We start from the raw sequence: 13210 nt of genomic DNA on the forward strand, positions 1-13210 counted from the left end.
TATGGAAAATGTATGGTGCAGTTCTACCTGAAATTACAATAGTTTTTTAGATATCATTATAATACTCCTTTAGTGAATCAAAATTTTAACTATGAGACAGTAAACCTTGCTCACACATTGTCACAGTGAAGTTTTCAAGTTCAATATTAACATACAAATTTTATCTTGATTTAGTAACTAGACAAAAAAAGGTGGCTTCACTTGTGCATACATTTTTTTTTCCAAATATGTATGTACTTGGATGCCCTTAAATTCCCCAAGTAGAGAGAAATGCTTTCCATGGAGCTGCTTATTTCCAGTAACCCACATCAGAGCTGACACATGAAAAATGGTGAAATTACTGAAGGTAGTCCAGCCTGAATAAGGACTACCTTATTAGTTCAGGTACTTGCATCTCCCTAATTTTCATATTAATCATGTGTCCATCTTTCTTTGAAATAGGGCCATCATGCCTCATGTCAGAATTTAGCATGTAAGTAAAATTCATAGTGCTTCAAATCTCACTTGAAAATATTTGTATGAAGAGAACAGTGACTAATTTTATTAGTCTTATCTAACAAAAATGAGATTTTAGTCCTTTTGCACTAACATATACAATATGAAGAAGTTGGCAAATAAAATTAAAAAAAAAAATAATTTAAAGTAGTTTCACAAACCATCAAAAAAACAAACCCGGAAGATAATAATATGGAGCTTTTCCTATTTAACAGAGCTGCTACACACTGTAATGCACCTATGTTATATATTTCTCATCAATTTTTACAGTTTCCACTGATTAAATATATATTGACTCATAAAGTATTACCATTACATCAATTGTCAGCAGATGCAAGAGTATGTCATTTAAATATTAACTATCATATAAAAATGGCAGCTTGATTGTTTGGAAGCAGTAATCTGGTGCTGGTTATTGCCACATTTCCCTAATGCATTAGGCAGTAGTCACAAAATGCATTGCCTTTCTCATATACCTGCTACTACGAAATCAGAAGCAGACAAGTTCTTTGTATATCTTCCCTTTCTCTTAGATTTAATTTTTATTTATTTCTGAACTGCAGATATCTTTGATCTGAATTGCAAAAATGCATTAGTGTAATATAAACAAAGATATGCTCACCAGAGTCAGAAATTATATGCATCATCTCTAAATCAATGGGAAAAAATATACAAAGAACCAGTAACAGATATATTACTTTGTGCTTGAAATATTTTTATGACAGTTCTCATATAATATGGGTGCCATATATCATGAATTGGGTTGTTTACCTAAATTCTTAATAAGATTGTACTTATTTATGTAAAGTACATTCTATTCTCAGTACTTTAAGAGTTGTCTTTTCCAGAAACGGTAAGAAGCTACACATTACTGCTAATATGAAATAAATCCTTTATTCTATGCTAACTGTATGATCAGGATATGTGGACACTTCACAGACCATTAAAACCTTTCAGTAATTGATAGGTAATCGCTCATTTACTGGCTGCAGCAATGTACATGAGAGAGAAACCATTCTTTCTAACTAATGTAACATGTAGAACTTGCTGCTATTGCAGCGCTTAATGTTCATAGTGCCATATCATTTTTAATGCAAACACTAATTTTCTGCCTCCTTCTTACATTTTCTATTAAAATGCAACACAAACCAGCATACATTTCATTCTATCCCTTTGAGGGTTGCATAAGCAGTTCCAAGGAATATCAGCTATTGTATTGTTGTTATTATTATTGTAAATAAATATTTCAGAGTTTAAGGTGTACATATTTCATCATTTTTTTTCTAGGAGGCTCACTGCCACTTTCTGAAACTTTTTACATCTTCTTTAAGATAGTGCAGCTTTTAATGCAAATAACACCTTGCAACCCAAGGCAGATTCATATCCTAGTTAATAAAGAGCACCAATGCATTTGTCAAGACTTTAATGGCAACTCTACCTAACTTCTCATACACCAGCTTTTCTAGGAAATGGCTATACTGAGGAATTTATTCTGCTTAATTGCTTTATATTACGCAGTTTTCATTAGCCATCCTCTAATCCGTATGAACAGAAATAAACGGAGTCAGAAAAATGAACTGGTTTAACCCTTCCTATTATTAAAAAATATCTTAGGTGAGTTTTGTTATTAAAAACAAGGAATCAAATACAAGTAAAACTGATGTAACTCCATTCAATCAATGTGGGAATTTTTAGCAAGTTTGTGCATTAAAGATCTATGGTCTGTCTGAAATTTCCAGCAAAATACAAATTCAGAGTTCCTTACACATTTGCCTTGAAGGTAACAGACTAATTACATTAACTAATTTATTAATAAATGGGGCTTTTTGTCTAATTATTGTAAGCACTAACAGACTGGGGAACCATTTTAAATGTCTAATGTGCCTTGAAACAATTTTTTTAGGTTAATTACATTTCTCACTAAAGTCACTATAGACATGCTCCTTAGGTTTTACACTGGAAGATTAAAGAAAAAAGTAAAGATGATTACCTCATTGGCCAACTCCAGTAATACAGGGGCAGCTGCATTTTTCACCACCCCATTCAGGTACCTACATAAGACAAAGCCAGGTAATTCTGCAGTGGCAAGGAAAGGCCAGTTTATACATGACAGTATCCCTAGTGAACTTCTTTCATTTGGGGGAAAACACCCCAGTACAGAGTACTGAATGGGAAATCTTATGAAATAAGTTTTTTAAACAATCACTAACTCTCCAGGGTTGTCTCCTATTCATCTGCAAGATATTTAAATCTGAATTAAGTCACTAGTAAAAAACCCACAATAAATCAAGAAATTTAAAAAAAATTTTGGCTTAATGATATACAAATAAATTATATCTGTACTAACTAAAGATGCATCACAGAAAAATAAACCTCTATTATTCAGAGTAAAGATTTTGGGTTTTACATGATCTTCAACTATGAAGGCGCACTGTACATCTTATTCAATTCACTACTATGCACAAAAACATAAATTCTCAAATTTAATCCAGATTTTATCAACTGGGCAGTAGTTAAATACTAAAGGCTGTAGTGAAATCAGAGTTTAACAATCAAAAAAATATTCTAAAGAGAAGATAAAAGAAGAAACATTTAGGATCCAATACAGGTGACTACAAAGTCATTAACAATGGCAAAGGCTTAATTTTTCTGGTTAAGGATATTAGAACAGTATGCATACAGGGTGACGTTTCTGACCATTGCTTCACAAAATGTGTCCTTCTTCATTTCTGTTACTTTCACTGTTTGATGTTTACTTCAACAATGCCTAAAACCTGCTCCCAGGAGTTGATGGGAACAAGCTATATTACTGGAAGCCCCTTTGTGCTTTGCAGCCATATGAAAAAGAACAATAGTTACCAACATTTGAACCTGGTCGTTTATCCTGTCTGTATTAGTACAGCACATCATTACTGACATCATTAGAAGGCCACAGCCTTTCTAGCTTCTTCATTATCTATCCATCAGAAGACTGCTCTTCTGCTCATTAGTTACAGGTATTAAAATTCTTTATCATTTTACCTTTCTGTGGAATGGGCGTAACACCTTTACATAAACCTCTTCACAGAGGATTAGAGGGCTTTTTGTTTGCAAGTTATTCTGAGGCTTAATGAATAAAGGAAATTATTTTGGTGTAGCCTATTTCAATTCTACATTTAAAAATCACAAACCAAGATGCCTCCTGTATAATTAAACACTGAAAATTTATAATAGAAGAAAAAAAGGAGAGATCATAAGCAAAATATCTAACCAGGAAGATTAATTTGAGATTAATGTTCTAAAACATACCTCTAAGTTGAAGGAACAGCATGGCCTCAGCTAACAATGGAGTAATTTTCTGTCAGATATTTCTAATGCTACTGGCAATTCTATTATGGACTAACAGGTCTCACAGGATGATGGCAATACTGTTCTGAAAAGCTTGCTGATCCTTCTTGTAATTTACCTTTCTGCTTGCCTAAATTTAAGACTAGTAAGTCTCAGCAGATCAGCAGAAACTACTCCACCCAACAGGGACCGCTGGAAATGACTACCTTCAAAAATTGGTAGTTTCTGACCTAGGAAAGCAATGGGAGCACAATTATCTACTTGTATGTCAGTGGGAATAGGAAGGAGCACACCACACAGTCTGGGGTTTACAGCGGTAAGATGGATGCTACAGAAGAGTAGAGAAGAAGACATGTTTGTCATGTTTATGCCTGAAGCATTTCAAACTGGCTTCTGACTCAAGTAGTCTGCCCTTGTAGCTTACGAAACATACTACATAGTAAATCTACTAAAACAGGATTGAGATGAGTTTTCTAACTATTAACCAGAACATCTCTGATTTTAAAACATGTGCATTTTATTCGGCCATGTTAATACATCTGCAATATGAAATACCCAGAAATAGCATAAAGAATGATTTTCCCTATCACCACCGTATAGCTTCATACATAATGCATTAGTTATGTACTGCTATCATACTTCAGACAGTACAGAAGGGAACAGGAGACCAAATCCTCCCACCTGATGTGAGCCAAACTTAATCATACCTACAACCTTACTGACACCAATACAACTGCTGCTTTGCATAAAGCAAAATTTGGTCTCAGGTTTAAGTTGTTGGAACTAGTAACACATCACAGAAGTGATTTAAATGATACATATGTTCTAGAAAAGGGTTATTTACACAGCGGTTACAATTAACATGGTGCCCTTCACTGAAACTGTGCTGGTGAGAAGTAAATTAAAATAGTATTGTATATACATGGTTATTAACACAACAAAACGTTAAGCCAATAACCTTCCTAAACAAGCATCCACACTAGGAAAAGTGCAATGAGATCCAGTACAAATTTTTGCAGAATGATACAACTAAAAAAAAGAAAATCAAATCCCCCAAACAGCACAATTCACACTAGATATTCTAAACCACTGTCTGATATAATCAGACTGTGCTTAGGTTTTAAACATATGACTCTGCAGAAGCACAGTTAATTGTTTACAAATGAAGGCTTTTTGTTTATTTTCCTGATTCATACAGATTAATATTAAGCATAAATATCAGACATCTATAATCACAAGTATGAACTCACTTGCCATGCAAGCTCCTCAGATATGTCAGTCTACGAAGTAATATTTTAATTGCGTATCTTTACCAGTTATCAGCATGCCCCAATTATGTCATTGCAATATTTTTAGTAAAGCCTATAGAAGTAACAGACATACTATAAGGTGTAGTAAATATAATTTATTAGCTTGAGATGCAAACAATTGTAAAATATTGTAAAACGACATAAAGGTTTTCATCCTCCCTTAACAGCGATTTCTGACAGTTCTGATGATAAAACAGCAGTAATCAAAAAATTAGTGCTTTAACTGGCAATGCATGAATTTAATATGCAACTTTTTGTAATGTAACACAGATTTGTTTTAAAAGTACAAACAACTGTAACAGAACAAGCTCCCTTGCCCTAAGGAACTTATCATCGATATTAGTCTTGACACAGAAATCCTGTAATTACAAACTATAGGCAATAAATACAATGACATGCACTGTAAAAAATATTTGCTTATCCTTTCTTAGAGCCAAGGAAGCAAACCCCTTCTTAATCAGACTGACCAAAAGCTGAAAAATTTCTGCATTTTAACTGAAAGACATTTTTACGTGACCTGTTCTGTAGTCCTCATCCCAAATTTTTTCTTTATTTTTACAGAAAATTAGCTTCATAAGCTAATAAGTGAATTTACTCATAATTGTCATAACAATTAGTAGTTATAATGATACTCTTAACCCGGGTGGGGCAGTCATACCTTTGGTAGTAAGTTTCAATAGCTTCAGCAGTGTGATGCTTGGCATGTGTTCTTTTGATTTGTTTCTAGAAAAATGAAAAAACAAAGAGTCTTACAAATGTGTCATAGATCAAAACACAGAAATCATGACTGCCCAAACACATGTTCCTTGGCTACACTTTGATATATAAACTGAACTATGTTTTTAGATTCTGTACAGAAATGACATTCAATCTACCTATTGAACTGAACATCTTCAGACTGTACTGCAATGTACCATATATGTAAAAGCCAATAAGGTCACAATAATTGAATCTAAATAAGTTTACTGAAGGCTGCAGAGGGCAAAGAAAAGCTTGTTCTCTCTTTCAACCTTTGTATTAATTTTCCCTCAATTCAATTCCATCTAAGTCTGGTGCACTCTAGTTTTACAATTCAATTGGCATTTTTAACCAGGAAGAACATTGCTTAAAAACAACTTATTTGAAAAACTACAAAAAGTAATTCCATAGAGACTTGCCACTTGACTGACACCTGTCATCTCATGATAAATGACTCCATTTTCTGCCTCTCTTGCCTTCTGCCACTCCGGCAATGGTCATTTATCATCATCTCTGTCAGCAATGGAAAGCAGCACTGACAGTGCAAGTCAGCAAACATTTAGCACATGGAACCACGCAACACAGGGAAATTATTATTGTCAGAATAATAATGGTTTAGCATAATTTATTACAGGTCCACCAAATAAGCAAAGGGTAGATGTTATTAGACAGATGGATGGGTAGGCTTGGCAGCCATCCACTGAGACTCAGGCGGTGCTTGATGTGGAAAAGGGAACATCCTCCAAACCAATCAGAAAGCTGGCAGTTCAATTACAAAGAAATAAAGGGACATTCATCATTCAATTAGGCACCTGTCAACCCTCACAAAGGAGAAAACTTCTAACCTGGTACTCCTGGGAGAAGATGCTCAGCAGAGTGGACTGCGATTGACTGGAACAAATAAAAGAAGGACAAAGTTAATTACTGGAGTGCACTGCAAAGAAACAAAAGAGAAGGGAGCTTCAAAGGTAGGCCTGCTGCCCTGTAATCTAACAGAACATGAAAACAAGTGTGGAAAAGTTGTTCCAGATGAACACCTCAGACAAAGGCTTCCTGCTGGTAGGTCAAGGAGAGAGCGTACAAGGGAGGGGAGGAAAATATAGCAAGAGTTTCAAAGCAAACGAGCATATTGTATGGGTGATTCCTTTTTCAGTTTCAGAACCCAGAAAGTCCTATCAGGAGCAGGTAGCTGAGTTAAAAGGGAACAGGCAAAAAGGAAAACAAAGCAAAATTTCCATTAATAATTGATGGCGTTAAATTCTATCAGCATTTGGGAACATGCCGCTTGTTCATTGGCAACATATTGAAATTCATTTTGTTAGCAGCAAGGGAACCTCTTCAGTAGCTGTCTCATATTCAGGTTAAAAACTTCCCCCTCTGTCAGAAGTAGCATATGGGACCACTGGAACATTCCCACTGAAACTGATGTGCTTTGAAAATAGAAACTTTCACAGCAGGAAGCTGAGATTCCCCGGAGTCGGTCATTTCCAAAAGCTGCCATAAGCTTCATTCATCTAAAGCTCCACTCAATGTCAAACACCTGGCAATGAAGCAACCTGGAAAGCATTCTTCCCAAGTGGGAATTTTTCTCTCTGAATTGTTAACATTTAGAAATGGGACAAGAGTTTTTTTTCCCCTCTGAAAGGCAATCAATACCACACTGCTACTGTTTTCAATTGTCCTCTGTGGATATATCTACCTCATCACATCCTGAATACAATTAATTACTCCTGATATATTTTCCTACTACATGCAACTTGAACAAATTACAGTCTCAATAAATCGAGTTTTATGGTACAGCAAAGCATTATGAATAATTAACATTTTTCCTTTTGTGAATTTACCTCCTAAGGCACAGCGTAAGTAGTTCAAAGACTCAGCAACGTCTAAAGTCTTGCTCTTCTGCCAGATTTCTTGTATGTGAATTTAACACCTGTATCACATCATCTGTACATTAAATGTAAATATTCTCTCCATACTTAAGTGGCCCTTCTTGCAATTTTCACACCTCAGAAATACTAATTTAAGATAAGGAAGTCTTACTCCCATTTTCAAAAGGGAAAACTGAGGCACAGAATGACTAAATGGTTTGCTCAGGTTTAAAGAGATGGTATGTCTATGCAGCACAAAAAACGTTAACTCTAAACCAGCCAGTTGAAGCATTAGGAACAAAGCAACTAGATTAAAGCAGTGCTATATAAAGAGCTTACTAGTTTGTCTTATCTGTATCTGTGCTTCCAGCATCTCTCCCGTAACACTGTATTTTGGGCTTGTCTGCCCAGCGCAACATCTGTGTGACAGCAGTAAACTGAGCCTTGATCTCTGGTATTTTACACATGAGAATGTTCACCCTGAGTACTCACTGACTGAATGTTAAAACTGTACAAAAATTATAGCAACTAATATACAGATTTATAAAATTAATGGATTACAGAAAAATAAATTATAATATAGTCAAGAATTTAAATATTCTTAAATATACATCATTTGACAACATAGGTCATGAGATATGTACCATAATGCCTCCCCAAAAGGTGCACCATCCAACTGTGCTAACATTCAACATGCACATTTAATCATTAGAAGGTGAACAAAGGAAAGAAATTAAGATTATATACTTACACAGGCTATATACATATGCAAAGCTAAGGTATTTCAAGTTGATTTATTTAAAAAAAACCCTGCAGGCTATAAATAAGTTGGAGACATATGGCTCCCTAATGGCTCGCCACGTAACTATTATTATCTGGCAGATTTACATGGTCATAATGGTAGAACTGAATTTAGAGAAAAGATGTGGAAAAATCCAAAACAAAACAGGATAGCATTTATCTGAATTTCTGGTTTGAGTTCTCTCCCACCGACATACCAATTTTTGTATTTTTAGGCTATTCCCAGTATGATTACTGTACTTACTGTACCATTATCCTATTATACCTACTGCCATATCAAGAAGAATTAAGACCATTATCTCTCTCTTCACACTCCTGACTCCTGTCCATTTTACTTGTTCCCCTGGAGCCCTTGGATTTTGTCTCCTTCAGTTTAGTCCAACACTCCTCTTCCTATGCTTCCAACTGTTCAGATTATTTAGTCCATGAATACTAAAAAATTCAGTCCAGTAACTGAGCACATTAGATATATACTGGATTGTAGTAAAAACCCATTATGACTGTGATAGAGAATTGTTTCAATAGTACTATTCAAAGAATTTCCAGCCTTACTACCAGATCTTTCTCCTTCCCCAGGACAAGTGGATTTATATCTTCACATGGCTGCTACCATGTTTCTTCTGGTTAACACAGTTCCCCTTTTAAACACTAAAATCACTTATCTGCCACTCAGTGTTTCCTTGACACATTCCAGTGCCACAACTTCCTAGTAAAATGAAGTAGCTCCTCAAAACACAGCTAGAGCATCTATTGCAAGATGCCATTGACAGAAAACGGAAACATTATGGTTTCAGAAAGCTCTGAAAAAGACAGTGCTGTGTACTTGGAGAGGGGACAGAAGTCATGAACATGCATTTGCATTGCAAGACAGCACGATCACAACTGCTGATACTGACAGCAGGGATACTGCCACGTAGGTTATCATTACTTCTACAGGAGCAGACAAATTCCTAGGGCTCCATCCGTCCTCTGATGCTTCTATACAGGATTACAAAGCAGCAAATTAGCAGACAAAATAATATAGCTGAGATACCCAGGAAAAAAAAACATAACACTGAAAATGTCTTTTATTCAAAATAAAATTTCAGTGCTGAATTATTGCCTCTTATGGAATAAACTTTATAGTAATCCTCATGGCTTAATGCAAGGCTAGGGATATAGTCAAGTTTGTGTTGAGCAAGCTGTTTCGTAGAGAACCAGCTGCAGGGCCAAGGTACAGAATTGCTGATTTTCTGAAACAAAAGCAAAAAACCCAGATTCATAATTCTGAATACTACATAGTTTAAATAATTAATAAATTAACTTGCTATCCACCTTGTAGAACTAAATCTATTTTCCAGGAAAACAAGCAAACCTTTCTCTTAAGTTCTGGTAGCAGCCACTTTCATGGAAACATTTTCTTCTGCAATTCCAGATGGTAATGGATCTAACTCCCAGAGCTCTGTTCAAAGCAACCAGCCTCCCTCTTCAAATACCTTCTTTTTCTTGTACACCAGTGTCCATAATGAATCAATTTACCTTTTGTTACTCTGTGTTGATGTCGGTGGCATACTTCCATCTGAATGCCTGATGCATTTTATGCTCTTGTCAATACATAACTGGATTTAGACAGAAAACTCTGAAATCTAAAATCTGCTAAAAAATGGCCACTTTTTAAAAAGAAAATAACTTCTATTTTTAAAAAAAGTCATTTCTAGGTTCAAAATGATATAAAGATATAAAAATCTGCTTATCATAAAAAAAAAAAAAAAGTATTACAGATATCAAAGTCCATATTTAGAATGGGATGCCCAAGTCAGACCAGAACAAGAGATAAGAGAAATTATCTCTGAGAACTTAAGAGATCAGTCAAGCTAAAAAGACAACTGCAAGTCTGCTGCTGGAAAAAGAATACGCCTTATTGTCATTTAACATATATAAGAATAAAATTTAGACCATTCTCTTCTAATGAATCCCAGAATTTGGTAGAGGAGGAATGCTATCATCCCTGGAGAGTATTTCAGAAATATTTTGTTTTGCAATGAGTATTCATATATAAACTAGTAACAGATAATATGCTGATACAGATCAGTGTTTCGTAACTAGAGCTGATATAAAACTGTGGCCAAGAAACAGCTAGTAAGGATGAAAAGAATTTAATTGGATCAGATCATCTTAACAAAACAGGCTATCAGATTTAGTCAAGATCTGGGGTGCTGTCCAACTTAATATTTGATATTTACTAGAGCCTCATCAGGAAAAAATCCAAATATGATAACTTCTGCAAATATTATATTATCAGCCCTTGCAAATTCATTCTTTAAAGATAAAACTTACACCTTTCTACTTTACTAATGAAAACATTAAATTTTAGGTACAAAACCAAGTTTCCACTTGTTTCAGCTATTAATTTAAAAATTAGTTTCCTATCCTCCACCTTTAGCTCCACAGTTTTTGCCTAAAATAGAAAGCTTTACATTTCATGTATTTTACCATGGAACAGAGGAAGAGTATCTAGAGAGATCTGTAAAAAAAAAAAAAAAAGTCGAGAGTAAATATGAACTGCAGTATTTAATCCAGTAACTATTCACATAAGTGAAGACAAGCAGGGGGAAAGCAAAGTCATGAGACAAATATATATTATATATATAGACTAGCCTTATTTTTTTTAAACAAATTGAATCTACAAAGAACATTGCTTCATTGCTTTCCTTTCACAAAACGGAACATGCCACCTTGATAAGACGGTAAATACATTCATTAAAAAATTGAGTGTGGGGACAGGAGTTGTGTTTCCAAAATTCAGAAGCAGCTACATGTGAAATCCCAAAGCAGCAGTGTCAAACCTTCTCTTGGAAGTGCATATTACACTGCACTCGGCTACTGTAGGAATTCAGGTAGGAGGAGAAATTGTTTCTTTCCTTCCACAGTCTCCAGCATGCGTATATAGTGCTAGTCATATCCCTTTCTGAAATGTTCTGAATCAGACAGTAAGACACTCTTATTTCTAATAATTGGAAAAGAAGTTCCCCTTTCCAGGTATAAGTTTTAAAGTATTTTTACTAATGTAATATTGAGCTTTAAAATAAAAGGAATACATACAATTTAGGGCTAGAATTGCATGGTGTTGCCATGCAGGATTAAGAATCTATGTGAGGAAAGAAATATATATCTATTTAACGAATTTAAATGACTGGAGGTGGAAGGGGAATCCTCCTCACAGCTATCCTGAAATTCCAGAATGTGCGTCTAAAATACATTTTTCCTATTATCAAAGACATGTAAGAAACCCAAACAGCCTTTAAATTCTCATCGTCTGTACTTCAATCGCTTTGGAACAGGGACTCCTAAAGCAACCAATACTTTTCCATACTGTATATCACACGCTTATCACATGCTAACCATAACATGCTCTTATTTCTAAAAGCTCTGTCAGGATTTCAAATAGATCTAGCAGCATCGGTTCAAATGTGTAACACATGAATGGGTGCTTAAAGCCTCTCTAGCTTCCTAGAACTGCAGGTGTAGGCTAGCAAGCACCAGTTATACCTGTAAACCAAATAAAGCCCGTCTGATGGTGAAACTTCCACCTGGGAGGAGGTGACAACTAGTGGATTCTGAGAATTTCGTCTATGTGTCAGGATTGTCCAGACAGGAAAAAGGCTCCTTAGAAGTCTGAATGGTTCCACATGAGGATCCAGGAATGCTCAGGAATAACAAAGGCCTACCAAAGCTCGAGAACCAGTACATTTATATGCATCCAGGCACTGCAGAACATGGAACAAGGGAGGGAGACTCACTGACCTCTAGAATAGTTATGGCTTTAACCTCTCTTCATGGCAGCTCTTAGTATTAAAATCTTTCCTGAAGTTTTAATATGCTTCTGGCCACTTGTCTGAAAGGAAACTTCTCAAAAAGCAGATTATTGTCTCTGTACACATTTGTACTTTATCATTCACAAACCTATCACTGATTCATCAGAAGTCAGTGAATTACCAATTTAAGCTAAATCAATATATGTGTCTATATGCATGTGTGTGAGAGAATACATGTGTTTAAATCCATATATGAGTTTGAATTGGAGTAACTAAGTAACATAAAAGTACCTAAGTTTATAGTTACAACACAGTAATTTCTGTAAAGTGGCTATCTTCCAATGCTACAGCTTTCCAGCTACATCAGGTCAAGTTCAGGATACAAAACTAGTTTTATTATTTCTGCATAAGACGACTTCCATACAATGAAACATTATCAGTAGCTACTACTTTGGGAACTACAATGCCATTCAGTGCTGTTGGGGAAAAATTCAATAAATATATATTTATATGACAAGAAGTACCTGCTGGTATGCTCATTTCAGACTTAGTACCATCATGTTTAAAATCAAGATAAAATTCAAGCTCATCTGAAGAACTGTACCCTAATCAATTTTGAAATTCTCTGATATCCAGTTCAATACACTGTACAACAGTTCAACTCAAAACGTTTAAATATGAATCACTTACTAAAACTTGTCTTTGCATCAAAATTGATTTCATACCTTTGGTAGGATCAAAAATAAAAAGCAAAAGTAAAGAGTCCAAGGAAAAAGACATCCTGCATTGCAGGCTTACACTGTTCAATGATAATAAAAAGGTTAAATGCAGGCATGTGCATACAACTTTGCTGCCTATAGCCAGGGTTTTGAGA

At 35.1% G+C, this 13210-nt stretch overlaps 1 protein-coding gene across 6 annotated transcripts in view; it reads right to left on the reverse strand.

Annotated features, from left to right (window-relative positions):
* CDIN1 (CDAN1 interacting nuclease 1) overlaps positions 1-13210 on the reverse strand; it is a 133033-nt gene that overhangs the window by 99697 nt on the left and 20126 nt on the right. For 4 of the 6 annotated variants that reach the window (XM_074909802.1, XM_074909801.1, XM_074909799.1 and 1 more), the window contains exons 2-4: positions 6716-6761; positions 5791-5855; positions 2486-2546 (exon numbers count right to left, since the gene is read on the reverse strand). In XM_074909802.1, the coding sequence (XP_074765903.1) occupies positions 2486-2546; positions 5791-5855; positions 6716-6761 (172 nt within the window). Of the gene's footprint in view, positions 1-2485; positions 2547-5790; positions 5856-6715; positions 6762-13210 lie in introns of those variants that run through there. The other 2 variants (XM_074909804.1, XM_074909805.1) reach the window with 2 other exon arrangements.

This window comes from Athene noctua, chromosome 6 (assembly GCF_965140245.1).
Source record: "Athene noctua chromosome 6, bAthNoc1.hap1.1, whole genome shotgun sequence".
Taxonomy (NCBI): domain Eukaryota; kingdom Metazoa; phylum Chordata; class Aves; order Strigiformes; family Strigidae; genus Athene; species Athene noctua.